At 40.2% G+C, this 25,715-nt stretch overlaps 1 protein-coding gene across 2 annotated transcripts in view; it reads left to right on the forward strand.

Annotated features, from left to right (window-relative positions):
• FSTL4 (follistatin like 4) overlaps positions 1–25,715 on the forward strand; it is an 817,110-nt gene that overhangs the window by 770,049 nt on the left and 21,346 nt on the right. Inside the window, exons 14-17 of one of the 2 annotated variants that reach the window (XM_039485151.1) lie at positions 6,091–6,211; positions 21,958–22,119; positions 23,084–23,218; positions 25,055–25,081. In XM_039485151.1, coding sequence (XP_039341085.1) covers positions 6,091–6,211; positions 21,958–22,119; positions 23,084–23,218; positions 25,055–25,081 — 445 coding nt within the window. The remainder of the gene's footprint in view (positions 1–6,090; positions 6,212–21,957; positions 22,120–23,083; positions 23,219–25,054; positions 25,082–25,715) is intronic. The other variant, XM_039485152.1, reaches the window with a different exon arrangement.

The raw sequence follows: 25,715 nt of genomic DNA on the forward strand, positions 1-25,715 counted from the left end.
GATAGGAGAGAGGTCCTGGAGGCCAAATTTAGGCTGCTAGGTAAGAGATTGAAGTCCATGACCTCCATGGTAGCATTCTCTGAAATGCTTCTAGTTCCACACACAGGACCAGTTAGACAGGCAGAACTGCAGGGTCTCAATGTGTGGGTGAGATGATGGTGTAGGGAGGAGGGGTTTAGATTTTTAGGAACTGGGAAAGCTTTTGGGAAAGGGGGAGCCTATACAGGAAGGATGGGCTCCACCTAAACCAAAATGGAACCGGATTGCTGGCACTTAAAATTAAAAAGGTAGTAGACAGTTTTTAAACTAAGGGCTGGGGGAAAGCTAACAGGTGCGGAGGAGCATGTCATTCGGACATCCCTTAGGGAAGGATCTATAAATGGAGATTCCCTATGTCCTAATAAGGAGGAGAGGATGGAAAATGATAAAATACAGGGAGGATCTGATGAGAAACATTCAAATGAAAAAAAGTCCCATTCAATTACATCATGCAATAGGGAAGAGCCAAAAAATGGCAAGTGTTTAAAATGCTTATATACCAAGGCTAGAAGTCTAAATAATAAAATGGGTGAACTAGAGTGTCTAGTATTAAATGAGGATATTGATATAATAGGCATCACAGAAACCTGGTGGAATGAGGATAATCAATGGGACACAGTAATACCAGGGTACGAGATATATCGGAAGGACAGAACAGATCATACTGGTGGGGGACTGGCACTATATGTGAAAGAAAGCGTAGAATCAAATGAAGTAAAAATCTTAAATGAACTAAATTGTACTATAGAATTTCTATGGATAGTAATTCCATGCTTTAAAAATAAGAATATAGCAGTAGGGCTATATTACAGACCACCTGACCAGATGGTGTTAGTGACTCTGAACTGCTCAGGGAGATTAGAGAGGCTATTAAAATAAAAAACTCAATAATAATAATAATGGGGGATTTCAACTATTTCCATATTGACTGGGTACATATCACCTCAGGAAGAGATGCGAAGATAAAGTTTCTTGACACCTTAAATGACTGCTTTTGGAACAGCTAGTCCTGGAACCCACAAGAGGAGAGGCAATTCTTGATTTAGTCCTAAGTGGAGCACAGGATCAGGTCCAAGAGGTGAACATAGCTGGACCTCTTGGTAATAGTGGCCATAATATAATTAAATTTAACATCCCTGTGGCGGGGAAAACTCCACAGCGGCCCAACACTGTAGCGTTTAATTTCAGAAAGGGGAACTTCACTAACCTCCTCATTTTTGTGTAACAGAAATTAAAAGGTACAGTACCAAAAGTAAAATCCCTGCAAGATGCGTGGAAACTTTTTAAAGACACCATAATAGAGGCTCAACTTAAATGCTTATCCCAATATAAAAAAACATTGTAAGAGAACCAAAAAAGAGCCACCGTGGTTAAACAACAAAGTAAAAGCAGCAGTAAGAGGCAAAAAAGCATCCTTTAAAAAGTGGAAGATAAATCCTAATGAGGAAAATAGAAAAGAGTATAAACTCTGGCAAATGAAGTGTAAAAATATAATTAGAAAGATCAAAAAAGAATTTGAAGAACAGCTATCCAAAGACTCCAGAAGTAATAGCAAAAAAAATGTTAAATACATCAGAAGCAGAAAGCCTGCTAAACAACCAGTGGGGCCACTAGACGATCGAGATACTAAAGGAGCACTCAAAGACGATAAAGTCATTGCGAAGAAACTAAATTAATTATTTTTATCAGTCTTCACTGTTGAGGATGTGAGGGAGATTCCCAAACCTGAGCCATTCTTTTTGGGTGACCGATCTGAGGAACTGTCCCAAATTGAGGTGTCATTAGAGGAGGTTTTGGAACAAATTGATAAACTTCACAGTAATAAGTCTCCAGGACCTGATGGTATTCACCCAAGAGTTCTGAAGGAACTCAAATGTGAAATTGCAGGGCTACTAACTGTCATCTGTGACCTATCATTTAAATCAGCTTCTGTACCAAGTGACTGGAGGATAGCTAATATGATGCCAATTTTTAAAAAGGGTTCCAGAGATGATCCTGGCAACTATAGGCCAGTAAGCCTCACTTCAGTACTGGGCAAATTGGTTGAAACTAGAGAACAAAATTGTCAGACGCATAGATGAACATAATTTGTTGGGAAATAGTCAACATGGGTTTTATAAGGGGAAATCAAGCCTCACCAATCTACTAGAATTCTTTGAGGGGGTCAACAAGCATGCGGGCAAAGGAGATGCAGTGGATATAGTGTATTTAGTTTTTCAGAAAGCCTTTGACAAGGTCCCTCACCAAAGGCTCGTAAGCAAATTAAGCAGTCATGGGATAAGAGGGAAGGTTCTCTCATGCATCGGTAACTGGTTAAAGATAGGAAACAAAGGGTAGGAATAAATAGTCAGTTTTCAGAATGGAGAGACATAAATAGTGGTGTCCCTCAGGGATCTGTAGTGGGCCCAGTCCTATTTAACATATTCATAAATGATCTGGAAAAAGGGGTAAACAGTGAGGTGGCAAAATTTGCAGATGATACAAAACTACTCAAGATAGTTAAGTCCCAGGCAGACTGCGAAGAGCTACAAAAGGATCTCACAAAACTGGGTGACTGGGCAACAAAATGGCAGATGAAATTTAATGTTGATAAATTCAAAGTAATGCACATTGGAAAACACAATCCTAACTATATATCTGCAATGATGGGGTCTAAATTAGCTGTTACCACTCAAGAAAGAGATCTAGGAATCATTGTGGATAGTTCTCTGAAATCATCCACTCAATGTGCAGCGGCAGCCAAAAACGCAAGCAGAAAGTTGGGAATCATCAAGAAACAGATAGATAACAAGACAGAAAATATCATATTGCCTCTATATAAATCCATGGTACACCCACACCTGGAATACTGCGTGCAGATGTGGTCGCCCCATCTCAAAAAAGATATATTGGAATTGGAAAAGGTTCAGAAAAGGGCAACAAAAATGATTAGGGGTATAGAATGGCTTCCGTATGAGGAGAGATTAATAAAACTGGGACTTTTCAGCTTGGAAAAGAGGCGACTAAGGGGGGATATGATAGAGGTCTATAAAATCATGAGAGGTATAGAGAAAGTAAATAAGGAAGTGTTATTTACTCCTCATAATACAAGGACAAGGGGCCACCAAATGAAATTAATAGGTAGCGGGTTTAAAACAAGCACAAGAAAGTATTTTTTCATGCAATACTATAATGGGGTTCAAAAGGGAGCTAGATAGATTCATGGAAGATAGGTCCATCAATGGCTATTAGCCAGGATGGGCAGGAATGTGTCCCTAGCCTCTGTTTGCCAGAAGCTAGGATTGGGTTACACGGCATGGATCACTAGATAACCTGGCTGTTCATTCCCTTTGGGGCACCTGCCATTGGCCACTGTCAGAGGACAGGATACTGGGCTTGATGGACCTTTGGTCTGACCCAGTATGGCCATTCTTATGTTCTTATGACATAGCTTCTGCCGCTCATGGAGGCTGGAGTAGTTAAGCAGGCAGGAGAGCTCTCTGCCATTGGCTTAGAGCGGTTACATTAGAGAACTTACAGCGGCGCAAGTGCATCGGTGCATCTGTGCTGCTGTAAACGCTAGTATAGCTGTGTCCTAAGATCTTTGCTTCAGTATAAATGCAAGTTTTGGCCAAGTTTCCAGGAGTCATGCAGTACAATGTGCTGAGTTGCATCTTGCATGTTATATTGTTAGATGGACATTTTTCCCTGAATACAGATTTATGATAGAAGAGTGATTGATTTCAGTGGGAATGATCAATGCACTATGCTTAGTAGCATTTGCAAGTTCAGGCCCTAACTTTCCATTAGCTATTTCCAATAGATCAGGCTATACATTTTAAACTTAGGGTGAAATTCTGGCAGTCATTGGCAAACTCTCGTTGACTTCACTGGGGCTTGGATTTCACCCTTAGGGCCAAATTCTGAGTAGATGTTTGAATAGGCAGACAAAAAACTGAAGGGAACACACATCTTTGTAAAGGAGCATTGGCAAAATCGTAGTTTATGTGCTAAGGTCATGCTAGCAGAAACAACAGTTATTTCTGCCACCTGTGAGTTTGTAGGCATCAAAGAGCATGATCTGAGATGAAGGGGCATGTTAATTCCACTGGCAAGTTCCTCTCATGCTTCAGACACTTTCTTATTCCATCTTGTAACATACAAAACTTAACAGAGCTCCAGGGCCACCTTTTCTACCCACTCATGGTCTGCCCTGGATTGATAGTATACCCTCATTGATGCCTGGTGTGGTTCAGGGACAGAGATTAAAAAGAGTCCGTTAGCAATGTTTTTCTTTAAGCCCCAGCTGCTGGAATCAAGAGATTGAATGAGAATCACAGCTTCCATATTGTAATAACATCAGTTTCTAACCCTCATGGTTGCAGAGAAAAAAATTTATGACCCGAAGCAAGGGAACCTTAGTGGCTCAGAAACCAGAAGACAACAAAAAAAGACAAATAAACCAGAAGACAAAATAAATCTCATTATTTTAAAACCAGTCTCATGATTGGAGGAAGGTGGGAGGGACTGACTCAATTTTTGAAACACTTGGGGTTGGCAGTCCTGCAGTGGGAGATGATAGAGCCCTCCTGCCCAGTAACTGTGGCTGGAAAGATCTGGATAAAGAGCTTGCTCAGGGTAAAGTCTGCTGACTGCACGTCCTTAGCATCCCTCAGCATCTCCAGGCATGTGGATGGGGGGCAGCATTGGATACATCTGTCCCATCCCCATGGAAACTCTTTCTATTTGTCCTGAACAAAGACACACATTTTGGCCTACACAGATTTCCACCATTCTCACTGATGAGGGTTTGATGCATGTAACTCAGAATTTGGCCCCATAACTAAATTGTGTATGTTTTCAAGATCATATCAAAGAAACCAGATGGATTGCATTTTATTCTTAAAGGGTGTATTTAAAAAGGATGGCACAACCAATAAAACTTCCTGTAGGGATTTTCCCATTGCATATTCCATACGTGGCTTTCCTTCCTCCATCCACACTTGGAGTTTGGTCAAATGTTCTTGGGTTTTGACCAGTGGAATAATTTTGCATCTCTCTTTATTATTATCCGGTTGTATTTATTTCGTATTCCTCTTATTACATCGCATGAAATTATACTGTACTTCTCCAGTGAAATTCTGCAAAGGATTTCATTTAGCATGCTTCATGCTTTGAGCTAATTAAGGAAAAATCATTCTTTGAACTAATTAACTATGTTTTTTAAGTGTTTCCTTCTGGGTTTTGCATAAAAGTATAAACATTTTAGAGCAGCAGAAGTCTGAATGCTAATGAGAAGAGAAAAGAAGCTACTGTGTATGTTATTCCCCAGTTATTCCCTGTTTGGGATCGCTTGCAATAACTTGGTAAGCAGAGCACAAGGGCAAAATACCCAGATACCCAAACCGAGCAACAAAGTCATGAGAATTCTCTGGAATAACTTTCATTTACATAAAGTAAAGTATAAAGTACACATGGAGAAAATATAAGTAAAGCTGCTGCAGATGAGAACTAGGGGAAAAGGCACATAACCAATTTTAAAAAATCAAAACATTTTTGAAAGAAATGCTCTTTTTCTCCTTAACTCCTAACTCGGTTTTGACATAAGGTGTTTTATAGATAACTGACAAATAGTTTCAGTTCTTTCTCATCAAGACTCTAGGTCAAGGTGCACTGTGTTAGCAATCAGCATAGATCCAAACAGTCTTTAACTCAGCCAGAAGTTAGAGCTTGCACTATAACCTTAGTAGACAGCTATTAAATTCCACTATCAATTACTGATAGATGGCCGGAGATTGTCATCTTTTTACAAGCATCGAGCATCTCGTTAACACCGAGCAAAAAGTTCACACTCAATTGAATTACTTTAGTTGCATCACCTTACTCTTAAATTGTCACTCATTTCCTCCCGCATGCTGATTTATAAATTCCAAAACTTACTACTGAAAAGTCAAGCTGTGTTGCCAAGCTGAGATCCTATCAAAACAAGCTGAAAAAGATAGCCTAGTTTTGTGTGATGTTTAAAATAAATTTGCTAAATAAGGCCTCTTTCTTGTCTTTGGTTACCTATAGGATTTTGGAGAAGATGATTCCCTCTACATCACCAAGGTAACAACTATTCACATGGGCAATTACACCTGTCATGCCTACGGCTATGAAGAGCTATATCAGACCCACATCCTTCAGGTGAATGGTTAGTAAATGGCATATATGACAATCCACTGAAAACGTTCCTGTAAGCAATGCTGAATATTAATCCTGTTCTCACAGAGTTATGAAATGGAGCATGCCGAATTTTCTCTGTAAAGGGAAAAAAACACAACTCTTGGTTTGCACCCTCACATCGTCATACTGTGCTACGCAGGTAAACCAAATATAGTTAGTATTAGTAGAGTTAGTGAGGCTTTAGTAGGCATATCAGCCATTATAAAACAAAAAAATGTGTGGTAGTAAATTACAGTATTTTCTTGTATTAAACTGTAGTGCTTCATATCATAGTGTGGACAAATGACTATTTTTAATCAGTAGGAGTATTACTTCAAATCACTCATTTCATATTTCAGAGACTGATTCATGATGTATTAAATAGTTTGGAATGCTTAAATCAATATACCATGATAGCACAATACTCTTGAGGCCAGTTATTTGGTATAGGCCAGACTATCAGCTGGTGTAAATCAGCACAGTTCCATTGAGGCCATTTTACACCAGCTAAGAATCTGGCTCATTGGATTCCACAATGAAGAGGAACTATTCAACAACTGTAAACATCTTTCTGAGTGATCACGTAGAGACAGATTCTGACATCCTTACTCTGGTGTAATAGCACCTTACTTCTCCAAGAGTGCTGTGGAGTAGATTTCCAGCAGTGAAAAGCTTATATTCACTTGTGAATCACCTTTTTGCTTTCCCAAGCCTGGACTGGCTAGTGGCTGGAATGGCCCCCAGCTAAGTTTAAAACAGCATAAGGGAATTCTGCCAAAATTCCTCCTTGCCCTTAACTGTCCCATACCTGGAGGAAGGAGGTGTGAAAGAGTCAGGTCTGCACCACTGGCTAATCCTCGGCCGTCCCTTTAAGGCAACTGTGTGACTGATGGGTGCTACTGAGGAACTGGTGGATCTGGCTCACTGACTTCATTTGGATTACACAGTGAGTAAGGTATATTCAACTTGAGTAACAGAATCAGACTTTGGCCCCACATATGGATAGCCTTTAAAAGGCCCTGAGCTCCCCAACTCAAGTAATGTAACAATTTGTTTAAATGCTTTGGGCCTGATTTTCCAGAACCTTCCCCCAGTGCCATCATTTACAAATGTGGAAGTTACTTCCCCCGTCTGCAAAGTGGATGTTACTGCTACTGTCTGGATTTGATAGCATTTCATATTCTCTTGGCACTGGTGTAAATGATCATTGTTAGTGCACAGACTGATATACTCTACCTTCAGCCAATGCATTAATTTGGCCAGAGAATCAATTTTTTTGCAAAATATAGCTGTGTTTACTCCACTCCACCTGGATGAATACTTATGTGTCTGATATTTTAAGGGCTCTAGTTTTGTGGAAATATTTTGTCACAGAACAAATTATTTTTACAGGAGCATCCTTAATGAGCTATGCACTTTCCAGATATTCAGAAAGAGACATGGCCTGAGAGCGGCTAAGGACAGAAAAAATACAGACAGATCAGTAGATGGAGGTTAAGGCAAAGTGAATTTTTATGCAAGTCAACTAAAGTGAGGCTCTCAGGGGATTTAAGTATGACCAGGGTACGGGCCTTGTGGATAAGCTCAGGGAGGTCTGCCTCCAAGCTTTTGTCTGGTGGGCCAAGATACCCTGACCAACATAAAAAAGTGAGATTGGGGAGGAGGGTGGATGAGGAACATGAGCCAGAGAGGGTGTAATAATGCTTTGTACACCCAAAGTCTCTAGTCCCATTTTCCCGTAGTTCTCTTGCCTCTATGGCAAGTCTACAGAATCCTGGGGAGGCAAGCCCCAGCCTGCACCCAGCTGTCCCCAAGATCAGTATCTTTTTCTGCAACATATCTCCACTGCTACCAGGGCCGGCTCCTGTGTTTTTGCCGCCCCGAGCGGTGAAAAGAGAGAAAAAAAAAAGCCACGATCGGCGGCACTTCGGTGGCAGCTCTACTGCCGCCACTTAATTCTTCTGCGGCAGGTCCTTCCCTCCGAGAGGGACTGGAGGAGCTGCTGCCGAAGAGCCAGATGTGCTGCCCCTTTTCATTGGCCGCCCTAAGCATGGGCTTGCTGCGCTGGTGCCCAGAGCCGGCCCTGACTGCTACAGTGATCACACACACACACACACACACACACAGTACACCTTTCAAGATCTGTGAGTCCTACACATGTGGTATAGCTCATCCAGTGCACTAAATGCCCCAATAATAACTATGTGGGTGCAACCAGGCAACCACTACACTCTTGAATGAACTCACACAGGAAAATGATAAGACAAAAACACCCTGTCACCTGTGGGTAACACTTTTCACAAAGCAATCACTCTATATCTGACCTATCAGTCCTCATCCTCCAAGGAAACCTGCACAACACTTTCAAAAGATGAGCTGAGAGCTTAAATTCATAAGTTTGCTAGACATGGTCTTGATAAAGACACTGGATTTATGGCTTATTACAACCATCTGTAATCCACTAACCCTCCTTTTTGTCCCCTGCCTACAAGGATGTGATAGGCCACTTCACCTTGAATGGTCCCTTAGTTTAGTATAAGAAGTTAGCACATATTCTATCTGTTCCACCTTGTATTTAGCTGTGACACCCTAAGTTCCTTTCCCAAACCTGAAGAGCTCTGTGTAGCTTGAAAGCGTGTTTCTCTCACCAACAGAAGTTGGGCCAGTAAAAAATATTTCCTCACCCACTTTGTCTATCTTTTTCCCAGCATTGTTTGTATCTTCCCCCATGCTTTTTTCTGTAGCTGTTTTTTCCCTGGGTAACTGCTTCAGTCATCCAGAGTGTCACCTCAGCTTCCTTTCATCTCCTCAGAATGACCTGGGTCTAGACTCCTCCCATTCCCAGCAGTCTCTGAAAGATTGTTTAATTGGACTCAGATGCTTTTTATTTTCTTCCTCCCCTTCCCCCCAGTTCATTCTGTTGCAAGATCATACAATGCACAGGGGAGACCAAATGGAAGAAGCTTGCAGGTCGTTTGATTGGAATCTATCCTAATGTTTATGGACAATAATTTCTCATCTTTTGGTATGGTAACTTGCAATGTATTAGAATAAAGATAACTAGATTGTATGTGTTTCAGTGAGAATAGGTGTCCCCTCTCAAAATGTTACTTGTGACATGACTGGCAGTTGAGGAAAAAGCAGACTAACAGCTTAATCTTTTGTACACTATATGATGTATTATGAGCTTTGAATGGAGTTTAGTTGGCAGGCAACAATGTAGACTTTGTCATTACTTAGAATTCAAAGCCCAAAGGCTTTTGAAACTAAAACCTAAATGCAAAGAAGATTAAAGGAAGTAGGATTTTTCAGTCAGTGGTTCCAATGAGAGGCATACTCAAGCTTGTATGTAACTTGTTGGGAGCGATGTGTGGTATTCATGAATGAATGTGCTGGGGGGAGAGTTTTGCAGATTAGCTCCAAAGTTTTTCTTATCGAAAGGAGGGCTTTACAGTACATTTCTTCTTCATTTGCCTTGTAATGTTGTAAAGTACACTCCCCAAATACCAATATAAAAGTCATGTGCACTCATGTCACCACAAGTTTGATCTAGTAATACTGTAGTCTGTAGAAATCTTTGTCTTACGCAGTGTCCCGTATTCCCGTGTGAGCTCTTGAGTTTTGCAAAACTGCTTTGTTGTAGTTCTTAATGTGCTTGGCTACTCTCCCACATCACTAAAACTCTGCTTTTATACTTGAGTGATTACTTGTTCCAGCAACTGATGTTGAGGCAATGGAACAAAAACTGATGATAGAAATATGCTGCTTCACCAACAGAAGACATTGTGAGTGTCCCAAGACACATTACTTCTCAGGAATTTCTTGTCTTTTTACTTAACAGTTAGGGAGAAATTCTGGAAATTCCCCTGCGAAGCAGCGAAGAGGAAAGGAGCAGAACTGTAGCTGCTGAGTTGAGATCCCATGAGTCATTCTGCCTGCATGGGTTCTTGCAGGCAGAATGTCTTAGGAGTACCAGGGTATTGCAGTGCACTCAGCAATAGAAGTGCTTCAGAAGAGGATAGCATGTGATTCCCACTGCCCTACACCTGCTGCTGCTTACAGTAAAACACATAGGTAGGAGGTAGGAGGCTTGAATCTTGATTGCTCTCACAACCCAAATGACTGCACACCTTTGGAGGGAATGTTAGAAGCAGTCAGATATGACTGTGATATGACAGTGATGTCTTATATGTACCTACCTAAACCAGAGGTTTTAAAACTTTGGATCACAACCTAGTACTGGATTGCGGAATGCAAGGCACTGGTTTGCCTTGCTCAGCACCCAGGGACCCTGGTGGCCAGCCAGTAAAAACTAGTAGTCCCTACCTGTTATGACACCGTGCTGTGCCCTGGAAGCAGCCAGCAGTGGGTCCGGCTCCTTGGCAGGAGGGCCTTTTAAAACCACGGACTTAAACTCTTCATGGTAGCTCCCTGCACCCTCCTACCACAACTCTAGTGCACTAGAGTTAGGCAGAGAAAGACAATTCCATTTCACAGAGGATTTTGATATTCTGAAATTTGGTTTTGTCCCAGTTTGGGAAAATAATCCCAAATCTTGGAATTTCTCCATGAAAGGCAATGGAGCCTTGAGTCTGGGGCAGTCCCTCACGGGACTCGGGGACCCTCAGAGCCTGAAAATGTGGGCTTCCAAGGAGCCACAGGCTGCCAAAGACTTAGGCAGACAAGCTGGAAGGAAAAGCTGCCTGGCAGGCCAGTTTCTACCATAACCCGACCTGGGTTCCATCAGAATTTAATCAAAATTAAACTGTCCCCATGAAACATTTTGATTTTTGACAAATCAGCAAATTCCAATGAGAAAAATATTTATCTGGAATTTTTGCAACCGACTCTATTGATGACCACAATGCAGCCCTAAGGGACTATATGAGCCACTGACATTTTTCCTATTACAAAACCCAAGCCCTTACAGATGATATACCAAACAGGTAATAGCTCAGAAATATGAAGTGTATTCTTTTTGAGAAAACCATGGTAGACAGGGACTGCAATGTATTTGGCTTCAGTATATTGCAACTGAATGCTTTACAACACATCTGGTTTATTTAAGCAGTGAAGATGCATTTAACTATAAGTAGACAAAGAAGAAACATTCTTCATCCTCCCCACGTTCAATGACCATTTTAAGGTATTTTCTAAGACTATTATTGATACCATCCTAAACAGTATTTTGGCTGAAGCTAAATTAAATGGAAAAACTATGCCCTCTAATTTACGCTCTGGGTTGATGGGGTTTGAATAAGCAAATGTAATGTAATAGTGCTATGTGGTTGGTCTTTGTTAGTCTGGATTAGGATTATTGATAAAGCAGCACATTTTTGTGAAAAAGCAGAGGGTTCTGAAGGATCCTAATGAAAAGAAAGGCAGTAAATCTCTTCAGTACCTGCCTAAATCAGCAGCTAGTAATACCGTTAGCAGGATGGAAGCAGGGGAGGAGGAAGTTGTTTCTTCAAGGGCACATGCGGTATTTAGTATATTTGACAGGCCTGCATGTCATCTTTCAGATCTCATTTGGAAATATCAGCAAGCAACAAAGAAAGGAACAAACTTAAGTTTTGCTCTGCTACTCTAAATCATTCCACAATTAAGATGCCAAGCCAGTTTTTGTATTATTTCTTTCCTTTGCTGTCAGTCAGTCATTGCTTTCCTATTTAATTATGTGTTGATGTATCATTTCCCCCATCATATCTTGGCACATATATGCAACAGTTCTAAATGCATAGTTACAACTGTACACAATGATAAGCACACTCAGTTCCAGTTTTCAAAACACGTTTCCTCCATTCTTTTCCTCCACTTAATTTTATACAAGGAAGTGACTTTGGCCCCGGTATATGCCCCATCCAACCTGAAACACTGATCTTCTGAGTAACTTCAGGAATCGCCTTTGTCTCTTTTAGGAATGTAACATTGCCATGTGATGCCATAGTGATTAGGTTAAAGATAGGCATGAAGCATGAAGTTCAGATCCTAATCCAGATCCAAACATCTTCCAAAGTTAAATGTTGTTCACATGCAAGGTTTAGTTTGGGGCCGATCTCTGTTGGTTAAATGTATTATAGGATAATCTCATTTATTGAAAATCCACTCGTGGAAAGGTTTCATTTCATCTAACCACACTAGTAAACTGTTCACACGAGTTCCCTTTTTGTCACAGTGAAGGTGGCTGCATTCCAGAGAGAATGTCACTGTTTGAAGACAAAGATCTTTTCCGGAATCTCATTTGAATCTTAGAATAAACACGGGTTTAGTTTCACATTACTGCTAATTGTAACACAGTGTTTCCCTTTCTATCCAAACATATATGAGCAAAAGCAAGAAAAACATGTTTCCTCCGGCCTCTCTTTGAATCATTTGATTGGCTTTCTACTTCATTAGGTCAGCTAATTTTGTTTTGCCTCTAATGTCACACCACACATATACTTCCATTACAGGAAGCTTCAGCCGTAAGATATTTTAATGGTTCTATGGCTTTGCAGCATGCGGTTAGGCATGTTTGTTGTTCCTGTTGACCCTTTGATACTTCAAAGATGTTAGTGTTCTTGTCAAAAATCCACAAAGGGACTTAGGGGCTGTAATGCTCAGCATTGCAGCATCCAGATTTTATCTGCTTAGGCACCCAGTGGACTCCACGAACCATGGATTAGGCATGGGGAAAGAGAGTTGTCGAAGAATGGGATCCACCAAAGCCAGCACTTCAGATGGGGAGCAACCTGAGACAGCCAATAGCAAATGCTGAGGAGAGAGATGTGTCCTCCTAAACCCCATCCCCATGCCTAAGAAATTAGGTGCCTAAGTTTGAGCTGGAGGGAAGTGCCTATTTTCTCTTGAGATCCAGAGCCGTGAACTGTCTCCTGGAGTCTGGTGCCTAAGCTGTGTCTTGCAAGAGCAGCAGAGGCAATACTTAACTCCATACAGACTAGCTGGTTGGGGGGGACTCCCTTATAACCTTTATTCCAGTGGTAAGGCCACTCACCTGGGATGCAGGCACCCCAGTTGAATTCCCCCCTCTGCCTGATGAGAAGAAAGGATTTCAGTTTGGGTTTCCTGCCTTCCTGGTGGGTGCCCTAGCCACAGGACTAATGAGTCAGTCTCAGTCTCTCTCTGGCTCAGTGCATGTTTGTTTATTAATGGAACAGCTTCAACAGGAGTGAGAGAAGCCCACCTCAGAATATCCCATAGTTCCACATCCTGGATGAGTGCCTTCACCATTGGGTTAAAGATTATAAGGGAGTCCTATTCTATCCACACACACACACACACAGACACACACCACCATCATCACCCCATTTTGTCTGGAGTTATGCATGCTCTGAGAACACTTATTGGGTGAGGGCCCTCAGGCGAGATAGGCAGAGCAACATCTAGTATCACCTACTTTGAGGATCCTGCTGGGGCTTAGGCCTCAGCCGTCAGAACAAAGGCAGCAGTGCACATACCCAGAGGCAGAAACCCTAAGCACCTCAGGAACTTTAATAGCAGAAATGTAGACAACTCCAGGTTAGGTAGCGTCCTACAGGGCTTTTGAGGATCATGGTGGATTTGGGCCTTTGTCATCTTGTTTTTGTAATCAGAGGCTTGGGGACCTCAGTGAAAGGTTTATCTGCATTTTTCTTAACTTCAGCCCCTGAGTGCAGGCTAACAGTTTCATAACTTTGCAGTTCTGTAAATGATTCCCAAGGATCTCAGAGCACTTCACAGGCATTAATGAACGAAGATGCATACCTGTGAGTTAGTAAGCATTGTCGCCATTTTACGTAGGCAGAAAGAGGGCACAAACCATTTGAATGACTTACTCAGGGTCAAACAGAAAGCTAGTGGCAGAGCCAGGAATGAAACCCACATGTCCTGACTTCCTGTTTAGACTAAGAGTCCCCTTTCATAGGGAACATCAAGCCTGGTATATGGTTAGCACAGGGATCGGCAACCTTTGGCACACAGCTCATCAGGGAAATCCGCTGGCAGGCCAGGACTGTTTGTTTACCTGTAGCATCTGCAGGTTTGGCTGATCGCAGCTCTCACTGGCCGCAGTTCACCATTCCAGGCCAGTGGGGGCTGTGGGAAGCAGCACTGGCCGAGGGATGTGCTGGCCGCTGCTTCCTGCAGCCCCCATTGGCCTGGAACGGCGAAGCATGGCCAGTGGGAGCCGTGACCGGCCAAACCTGGGGATGCTGCAGGTAAACAAACTGTCCCGGCCCGCCAGTGGATTTCCCTGATAGACCGCATGCCAAAGTTTGCCGATCCCTGGGTTAGCATTCCACATATGCAGTATTAATATGACTTGGGGGGCATGGATCAGCATTCACATCTCACTCCCCAATGGTACATGGCCCAGACCAAGGAAGCTAATGATCCAACCAGCAGACCAAATTCACTGATGAATCCTGGTCACATTCTACCTGAGGCACATTGCATATATGCTAAGAAGAAGAATATGGACTTGCTTGTATGTTTAGAAATACCATTGATGACATGGTCAAAGAGTTTATTAACAGTGAAATGTAAATAAAGTCTGATGCTAGTTTTGATGTGTATGCGTAAGAAAGCTAGTACAAGGAAGGATATGCAGACTTGGATAAACAATGTCAGCTAACATCCTTTATGCCACAAGGATAAAGGCACCTGCCACAAAATCTCAACACCATATGTAGTGGCTATGTGGCATATGTAACATGTGATCTGATGTGTGTGTGCTGAGACCAAAACTAAGATTTAAATCTCATGATTTGTATAGCAGTGGCAAAAGCAGAGAGCAAATATGCATACACTAGCTTGTTCCTAAGGTCTTCTGAAGAAATGAACATGTTGAAAGACAGATAGTGCAAGGATCTAAAATGAAAACAAATCCATCCACATTGTCCTTGCAAATATATCTTTGATAGAAAGAGTACTTGGAGATGTTTTTTTCTTCCATTTGCTGAAATCACATGAAAATTCTGTACTGCATACATTGAGTTTAGTGGGAGAAAAAGCAGTTCATCATTTCTAACAAAAAGATTTGCTGCGGATAAAGACTCTTGTAAAATTGTAATCAGCTATAAAAACTGATAGTTTGCAAATCAAGAGACCGCTGAGTGTAGAGAATAATTTTCCTTTGTTCCTGTGCTCTGGAAAACATCAGCATAACTCATAATAATGTGTTCCTTGAATACAGTTTCCATAGGTAGTTGGATCTTCAGCTCAATTATGAGGCTCCTCTAGGAGAATTTGCCAGCAGTGGAGACATGTTTTGAACAATGCAATGTTTTGTTATGTGGCATTTAACTGAAAAGAGAGAGGGCTGCAAATCCCTTTCATTTGTGAACTGAAAGAATTAAAACATCTGAGGAATGATTAATCCATTAATTAAAATAATCACTAAAGCATGCATATGCTGTAGCAGCAATGTATTGCTTTGGGGCTTGATTTGGTCATCCTTATTCATAGTGACTTGCACCTTATCACTGGGAGCTCTTCTGCAGAAATGAATGGGTCTACCCACAATGTAAGATGGCATGAGTAAGGATGGCAGAATCAGACCCTCTGCAGACAAGTCTATTTAGCTAATCTCTCTATTGCATGAGTCCTGTTCCTTTACAACTTTGTCTAATGTAATGGCATTTTTATGTTGCCTTTGGCTGTAGACATGGTACAATTTTGGAGATATATATTCATAAAGGGAAATAGCAAACAATAGTCCACATATTCCAAAGTCTTAAGCTGATATCTTTGCAAGTCTAAGAACAAATGTGCTTACCTGGACAGTACTAATTTGTAGCAAGGACAATAGAAGCAGAGGTGAAAGTAAGCCGGTACAGTCTGGTACTGCGTATCAGCAAGAGCCAATACGCCATGCCGGACTGGACCGGCTTCCGTGGCGGTGATTTAAAGGGCCCAGGGCTCCAGCCGCTGCTCCTTGGTGCTCCTGCTCCTTAAAGGTTTGGTGCTCCTGCTACTTAAAGGGCCCAGGGCTTCAACCCTTTAAATCCCTGCTGAAGCTCTGGCAGCCAGGCTCAGGAGGGGATTTAAAGGCCCCAGAGCTCCGGCTGCTGCGGGGATTCCCGAGCCCTTTAAAGCACCGCCGGATCTCTGGCAGCCGGGCTCGGGCAGAGATTTAAAGGGCCCGGTGCTCCGGCCACCGTGGGGAACCCCAGACCCTTTAAATCCCCGCCGGAGCTCCGGCAGCCAGGCTCGGGCAGTAATTTAAAGGGCCTGGAGCTCCGCGGTGGCCAGAGCCCTGGGCCGTTTAATTTGCCCCTGAGCCCTGGGGCTCCCAGCCGCCTCTGCAGCTGGGAACTCCAGGGTGATTTAAAGGCCCTGGGGCTCCCAGCCAGAGCCCCAGGGCCTTTAAATCTTGAAAGGCCCCGCCTCTTCCGGTTGACGCCACACCTCTTCCGGTTGAGGTCACGCCCCCACTCAGGACTCCAGCGTACCAGTAAGTCCTTTAAGTTACTTTCACCCCTGAACTGAAGTGCAGTCTGTAGTTTGCCAGGTATCATAAGACAGTTGCACATAATGACTTGCCTGTATAATGAATTATGATAAGACAAGAGAAAGGCAATAAAAGTTAAAATGGAGGCAGAGGAAGCAAGGTGTGGGGAGAAAGCAGGAGTAGATGCTCTCTATTTTGAAGGTGAGAGAGTAACGTGATTCCCTTATTAACTATTCTGAGAAAGATGTGCAGCAGGCCATAATTTCAAATTAAGCCAGTTTTAGTGTACTACATTGATTCAGTGTCTAGGATACCTAGTGGCTACATTTGGCAATGTAAATCTATTCTAGTCTCAGGCTGCTAATAAAGTACGTGAATGCCTTAAATCCAAGTAAGCAACGTGAAGAAATAGAGAGCTCCAAGTAACCTCTGCTTTGTTAATTAGTACCCCGTTCATAGAGGGCTTGAACATGTACCCTTGAAATCAGTGAGAGTTTTGTCATTAACTTAAATGGGAACTGGATCAATTCCAGAATGATGTAGTACAATACAGTACAATGACTCCTAACCAATCTGCACAGCTTTTGTGAGTGATAACTAAGTAATATTCATAAAGTGCTATGAACGTGTTAAAGAATGAGTGCTTGAGACAGCACCACTAGATTTAGGGTAAAATTTTCACATGCACCTCAATGACTTAGGAGTCTAGGTCCCATTTTCAAAAGTGACTTAGGTCCAGATTTTTAAAGGTATTTCAGTGTTTCTTTGCTCACCATTTCAACATTTAACAGACTTGGGAGCAAAAGTCTTATTTTCAGAAGTGAGGTAACTAAGAGTTTAAATCCCCTTGACTTTCAGTGAAACTCAGGCTTCTAAAGGGCAGATTTTCAAAGGCATTTAGGCACCTGACAAAGAAGATTGGTGCCTAGTGGGATTTTCAAAATGCTTGGGTGCCAGTTAACAGTTAGGTGCTTTTGAAAGTCTGAGTAGGCAACTATCTGCATGGAGGCTAAATACCTTAGAAAATCTAACCCTTTGGAATCAAAACAAATCCTATTGACTGTCAGTGGGACTTAGGCTCCATAGATGCTTTTGAAAATGGTATTTAAGCTCCTAAATCACTTTGGCTCTTTTGAAAATGTTACCCTTTGTGTGTCTCCATGAAACAAACACTGCACTCCAGGTCTTCATAAAAGTTCAGTAAGGTGATCATGTCCCCACATGTGAAATACATAGAATCAGAGAACTTTAAAGGGTTTGTCGAAAGCTACAGAGAGAATTGATATCAAGACGGGGGTGGGAGTTCAGGAGTTTCTGGCTCACAGCCTTCTGATGATACCAATAAATCTCAGCTTTCTTAAGTAGTATGCCTTCATCTAACCTTAAGGCTTCACAGTAAACAAAAAAAATCCAGCAATTGCCATGCCAAAATAAAATCTTAAATCATCAGTCATGCTTGGAGATCCTTATCACAACAGTGTCCTTTGAGCAGTTAAAAGGCCATTTGAGCAGGAAATGGACTAAAAAAAGGCATGATAATTTATAATGTATTATAAAATATGTATATTTCCTATCCTATGGCTTGATCCTGCACCCACTGAAGCCAATGGGAGCTTTGCCATTGACTTTAATGGGAGGAGGATTAAGTCAAAATGCCAATATGTCCATTTGTTTAGGAATTGCACTCTTCTAATGTTAATTGACTAAAACAAAGCTTGCTTTTTGTAGTAGCCTTTACATGCAGCTCTCTTGAAATATTAAATCTAATCAATCTGGTTTTTATATCTCTAGACAGACTATGATTGGTAGACTTGGCAGGGTCAGAAACTAAGCTTGTCAGTCTGATTAAAAGTACTTGTGGCTTGTGTTACTTATTGCCATGGATGACAGGACACTAATGGTGCATTGTGCTTTTTTTATGAATAGGAAATAAAACGAATCTAAATATCTAATGCATAGGTAGACTCTAAAGACATTCCTTTGTTGGAAATTCTGGAGTGGTTTTTTTCTTCATTGCCTCTGGTCACTTTAATAGTCTTTTTCTAAGCCATAAAAACAGACTTGAAGCCTTGCTGTCATGTCTGACTCCATTCAAAAGATTACCCAGAGGTGCTAACTCAATACCTATTTTAGGTACCCAGTAGACAAGGGAGAGAGAATGGAATCTTCTCTCACTAGTTATGCTCATCAAAAAGAAGCTTTAAGGAGCATGTTGTTGAACTTAATTACTAGAACTACCCCAAGGCAGCTATCAAGCACCCTCGCAAGCTGTAGATAAGGTTCGTTTGGTAGCATTTCTTTCTATACCAGCTGTTAGATTAAGGTACTTTTATCATCCCGGGTCCTATGCATTCTACAGCATTGCGAGTCTTTAAACTGTTACTTCATTGATTCCCAAAATTTCCTAACTGAAAAATGGACAGAAATTTGTCCATTTCATTGGTTACTGCCTTACAAATTCTATCGACAGCCGAGCATTAGCAATGAATTAATTTTGATACATTTTTGAAATGTTAAATACACAAGTCTTTGCACCTGATGTGCCCAAGATTCTCAAACTCATAGAACTGGAACATTTTCATCTACTGATTTTCAAGCCAGCGACCTCCAATATCTTATGTCCCTTATTTGGGAGATGACTGCGAACATTCTGCTGATTTCAAATCAGTATGATGAAATGTGGGGCAGTCTGTGTTTGATCTCCTCTGTGTTTTCAAGATGTGACTAGAAAAAGCAGTGAGCACGATGAGTAAGAGAATCTTGATCCTTCTCTTCTTTGTACCAAACTGATAGCCCAACCCTTATGGTTGACAGTTTTGTTTGTTATAGGGCCTGCAGTACTATATAATAAAGTACTAAGGGACAAACTTTGCCCTTGTTTCTCTTTGGAGCACTGTGAAGAGAGCTGCAATGGCCTAGTGATGGTGCTCTTGTGTATTCTGAATGCACAGGGCAGATGCAAGCTGCATTCCTGTATACCAGTACTTTTACTTTCTGGAAAAAGGTGCAGTGTGCACTTCTGTGATTGAGAACAGCCATTGAACATTGCCAAATCTCCTAGTTTACACCCCTTTGAGAGTGTTAGTGTCAGGAATCTGGCAATGGGTACTGTACACTGTAGGGTTTTACACAGACTCTGTTTTAGATTGCTTCATCTAAATTACTGTATATGCAGTTTCCTGTTGGCAAATAATATATTCTTCCCTTTATAGAAGAAATTTCCCTTTTCACATCACAACTTTCTATCCTCCTGAGAATGTGGGGGAGAAAGGGAATTCTTGTTCTGGGACACATTATATTGTATCATCATTTGCTATTATCCTTCAATCTTCTGTAGTCTGTTCTTTTCACATCCTCGCATTTTCCCATGTTCTGTGTCCTTCAGTAAATGGTATTGTTTCTTTCAAATGAACATACTTTCTTCGATCTCCACAACCCCCTCTGCAAGTGCTACTTCAGACTTTGAAACATAACCAGTAAAAATAGAATTCCACATCTCCTCCAAAGAAATACTCTCTCAAATTTGGTGAGAAGGGGGCTTAGTTCTTTGCTATGCTGCAGGAACTATTTCTTAGGTGTAAGAACAAGCCATAAAAATCTTCTCCTTTCCCCCACTGTAAGAAAACATGATCTGTCAACTGGGGGAGTTACCTTTGGCAGTGTAATAGACTGGTGGCGCTTGTTATGTGGCTTTCTGATCAGGCTATTGAAGCTATAATCACAGTTACTGAAGTCATAAACACTACAAAGACTCTTATCTCCACAGGTTGGTAATGGGATATGGAACCTTTCACTTCTAGGCTGCTGGAGTGAATCTGACATAGGTTACCAGGGAATGAAAGTTTTGACCTTTTCAGTGGCCTACCTAAAAGTTAGTGGTCTTAGTCCAGTTCCTAATGGACAGACGTCTACACACACACACACCATTGATTTCAATGGTAGTTAAGCACCTAACTTGCTTAGGTGCTTTCAAAAATCCCTGTAGGTGTCTATCTGCATCTATAAATGCCTGAATACCTTTGAATATCTGCCCCACACAATTAAAATTGGGAATTTCAGCTGAAAGACCAAAGATTTAATGGGCCTAATATCTTTACAATTATTTTTGCAGTTTTTGATTAATCACCTCTTTAGGTCAGGACTTGAGGTACATTGGTTGAACAATCCAGATGAATAGTATCCATGGTTTGCCTATTGTCTCCATTCAAAATTTGCCAACAATTTTTACACAGTGTGGTGTATGAAATACCGCAGTATTTCTTTATATTCAAAAATAGGAGATATCTGTGGAAATTGTATGGTAATGATGAGCAAATATATAATTTTAAATGGCTTTCATTTGTTGTAAGTAGAGGACTTAAGACTTCAGTTCTGTAATTCTGTTACCCTGGCAACTTTCACAAGCATTAAATTGAAATGTATTTAAATAGTATGAGTAAGAATAGTACACTGAATAGAAACAAACTTAAAAACACTTATGAATTATTTAAAACTATTTAAACATACCAGAGTAGATAGTTAAAAATGATTAATGGGTAATATTAAGGTTTGTTGAATTGAGCAATGATCGGAACATGACTGAAAATCAATTAACTTGTTTGAAATTGTTATATAATTAGTAGTTCTGCCAATCAGTACACAAATGCTTCCTGCAAGAAATTGTCAATTTTTGGATACCTTCCAACTAAATAAATAATTTATACATATCCTACTTGCTCAGAATCATATGTAGTAAACATTTAAACTATTTTATTGCTATGAATTCTTAATAATTAAAAATATTGAATAGCTGGGTGCCTTTTGTTGAATAAGTGCAGGCAAAGAATCCAGTTCTTCTCCCACCAATTTCAGTGCAATGTTTCCAGTTTATATTAGAGAGAAAGATCGTTAGGCCCTGAGCCAGCAAAGCATTTAAGCACATGCTTAATTTTAAGCACATGACTTATGTCCCAATCCGACTCTCATTGAAGCTGATGGGAGTCTCTCCAATAACTTCAGTTGGAGTTGGTTTAAGGCCTTACTGAAAAAATTAAAGGTGATTTGACTACAAAATCAGATACAAGGATAACCTCCTGAATTTAATTTTGGAACGTTTTGTTTTGATTCAGTCAACAGAATACAGTAATGATTTTTCTACACTGCAACCTTAACTCTAGTTTACAATGGAAAAGAGAGTGTTGTTTATTTCACAATCCTTTGGATCAGGCTTTTTCTACAACAGAGATCGAAGTCAGTGGATTACAAAGCACAAAGAAAGATGACAATTGACCAGTTAGTTTAAAATCACCAATTTCTTATTTCCACAGTGCCACCAGTGATTCGTGTATATCCTGAAACTCAGGCACAGGAACCTGGCGTATCCGCAAGTCTCAAATGTCATGCTGAAGGCATTCCTAATCCCAGAATTACGTGGCTAAAAAATGGTATTGATATCATGCCAAAATTATCCAAACAACTAACACTCTTAGGTAAGGACAGAATTCTGGGAAATGTATGTACTGTTAAAAAAAAGGAGTCAAATTGTTAATGTTGCACCTAAAAATAGATATTCTTTTTCTTTTGCTGTCACAAAAGTATGAAAATTATGTTCCATGACCTCTGTTCTTTTTTTCTCTCTCTTTCTCCAGTGACTTTCCCATAAAGTACAATGTTGCTTGGTATAAATGATAACAGCATTCTATTAAAACACAGTGTACCTGATACTCCACTGCTTTGCTCATTGTTTAAATCAGGAACAATCAGAAAGGCAATATATTACATTCACTTTGTACAGATGTAAATGACTATACAAGATGCAAACCTACTGAGAATCAGGCTCTGACTCAGGTGTCTCCCTTTTCAGATTAACATCTGCAAATGAAATTATTTCTCATTGCTAATTTTAGACCCTCATTTTCAAAAGCTAACAGAGGGCAGGATCATGTGTAAATTGTACTTGCAATATAAATATAAGGAAACGAGACCTCCCCTAACACAGTTAAAAGGGTATTTTAAATGATAGTGCATTATAGGAGAACAACACAATAGGTGGGATTGTGTAGAAAACATTAACACCCTATACTAAAATGGTGAAAAATCAGATTTTCATTGATTTGATGAAAAAAATTGTAGTATTTGTATGATTTTGTGCAAAGAAAGGGGAATTTTACAAATTTTTACTTGAAGCAAATAAGTAAGATGTTGCATTCTGTTTGGATGTGGAATTTCACTTTATTTCTTTGTGGGAAGTCTGTATTTGACACTAGGAAAAGAAAACACTTCCATCCTCTAGCAATCCGCAAACTCCTCAAAATCTCAGTTTAAACATGGAAAATATTCAGAGATAAAAACTTTTCACTTTGCAAGCCTATAACAAGCCTCTTTAGGAAGCTAAGGCATTTGAACAGCTATGTTACATCAGTGAGGAACAGTTTATGGATGTCTTTGTTGCAGCAAATGGAAGTGAACTTCATATCAGTAGTGTTCGATATGAAGACACCGGTGCCTACACATGCATTGCTAAAAATGAAGTGGGAGTGGATGAGGACATATCTTCTCTCTTCATCGAAGATTCAGCCAGAAAGACTCGTAAGCTTAATTTTTCCTTTATCTTTTTAGGAACCCACTATTTATTTTTGTTCTAATGCTATGTGGTTTCCCCTCTTTGGTTTTAATTACTGTGTACCTGAACACATTCAATGGGAATTTTGCCTTAGTAAGGATTTCCAGGAAGAGGCCTAACATGAATGTAATCTGCTTTGTGTTCTTTAGTCCACTAAAATAACCATCACACATTTGCAATTACAACTCGGTCCTGGAATCATTTCACACAATCTGTGGAACTCCCATTGAAGCTAGTGTGAATTCTGCCCACATAGTGATTACAGAACTGGGCTGTACTGTGAGAAGATATCACATGAAGTATGATAGAAGACTGACTGTATCACCTTGTTGAGGGCTTTCGTGTGTTAGGGTTGTGTTGATATATGGGCATAGATAGCTTTACTACATTGCTAATACACCGCTACCCCGATATAATGCTGTCCTCGGAAGCCAAAAAATCTTACCGCGTTATAGATGAAATCGCGTTATATTGAACTTGCTTTGATCTGCCGAAGCACACAGCCCCGCCCCATCAGAGCGCTGCTTTACCGTGTTATATCCAAATTCATGTTATATCAGGTTGTGTTATATCAGTGTAGAGGTGTATTTTTGGATGTAAAAGAATACAACCCAGAGATTTCTTCTAATGACTGCCTGATTTCAAAAATGAAATTTCATTGTTCTGTTTGTACAGACTTTTCCTTTTTCAAGACAAATAATAGTCAAAATAGCCAAATATCGGATGCCTAGAATAGTGATCTGTGAAACAATTTTAACTTTAAGGGATGTTACCAGTTCAGATTGCTTGAGTTTTTTAGTGTACCTGTATCACATTGAAAAGAAGCAAAACAGGTTTTTAAAATATTAAGATTATTTTCCATAACAAAGACAAATATTTTGCCATCTAAATCTTAGCCACTGTCTTCGGTTAGAGCACAGCACTGTTATATTAGCAGTACCCAACAGGAAATTGCAATATTGGAAGAGCTGATTGGTTGCCACTTTGGAGTAACTCTCCAGAGTGCTTCTGCATATGATGCTTCTAAAGGTTCTGCAGATTGTACATGCGTGGGTTGATATTTTAGGGCTATGTGTAAACAGGATTCTGCTGCGTAAGTCACCTCCCAAAAATACACCACATTCTGAATTAGATGTTAACAATAGATACACACACTCATGGCAATACTTGGTTCATTAAATAGAATGGTGTATTCTTGCAAATATCTGTCACTTTCACTTGAACCCATGGGCAAAGGAAATTATACTATGGTGAGAAATAATTTGAAATATTACAAACTAAAATTCAAGTAATATACCTAAGGATGTTGTATGAATCCTAAATGAAAATATAGTGTTGTTGCGTAACATTTCCAGAGGAAATACTGGAAAGCATTTCATTGGTATAACTGTCTATTCTAGGCTTCAGAAAGATATTATATTTGCTTAATGAAAATGTATGGGAAATCACTGTCTGTAATGTAACTACAATTATATTCAGGAGAACATTCTGTACATCAAGACTTGATCCTGCAGTCTTGGTACAGTCAAAACTCTCATTCATTGTAATGGGAATTTTACCAGTGCAAGGACTGCAGGATTCTCCCACAAGAAGTTTGACTTTGGAAATGTCTTTCTTTCCTGGTGTTTTATTCAAATTAAATACTTTGCCTGGATTAATGCCATGAAGTTTTTACAAATTAAGCAATTCACTTAAAATCACAGTGTTAATTCAGTTAACTGCTACAATGAAAATTTTGACATTGTATGTTTTTTTTCTTTTCTTGATTATTTTCTGGCTTTCCCAATTTTCTGATGCTGCAGTTGCAAACATACTGTGGCGAGAGGAAGGTACTGCAGTAAAGTTGTTTTGTTGTAGTGATAATGTGCTTGTCTGCTTCAATAATTCCATAATGGGCCATTCTCCACTGACTTGCCACTAACTTTATCAGCTCTCACGGCTTTCAGATTAAATATCAGGCCAGCAGTCCAAAAGCCACCCTTCATATAATAGATGTCACTTTTGTGATGTAAATTCTGTACATAATCCCTTAGATTTTTTTTGTATAAAATAATAGATGATCATGATGTATTTGAAATTGTTGATTTGGCAGAAACAATCACTAATGCAATTTAATGTCAAGTTCTTAGCAAATAACAATAGCTTAACAGAATTTCCAGAACAACTATGATCTCAATTTACTGTAAATGAACAAATGTAGACATAAATATAAGTTCCATTTTTAAACATGTGGTTCATGCTGTTCTTTACCTGTTCTTTAATAGTATGTACAAATGTTTATTATGTAAACCACACACACACTGCTTATGTTCATATGTGTTGGATGAAACAACAGTTATTGCTCCCTCCAATCCTTTAAATAGATGCAGGGCACAGGATGCCTCATTTCTTTTTGTTTTAATTGGCAATTAAGAACTCTAATCCGATCAGATTTATAGTGTGTCCTGCACAAGGTCAAAATTT

Source organism: Mauremys reevesii, linkage group 8 (assembly GCF_016161935.1).
Source record: "Mauremys reevesii isolate NIE-2019 linkage group 8, ASM1616193v1, whole genome shotgun sequence".
NCBI classification, from domain to species: domain Eukaryota; kingdom Metazoa; phylum Chordata; order Testudines; family Geoemydidae; genus Mauremys; species Mauremys reevesii.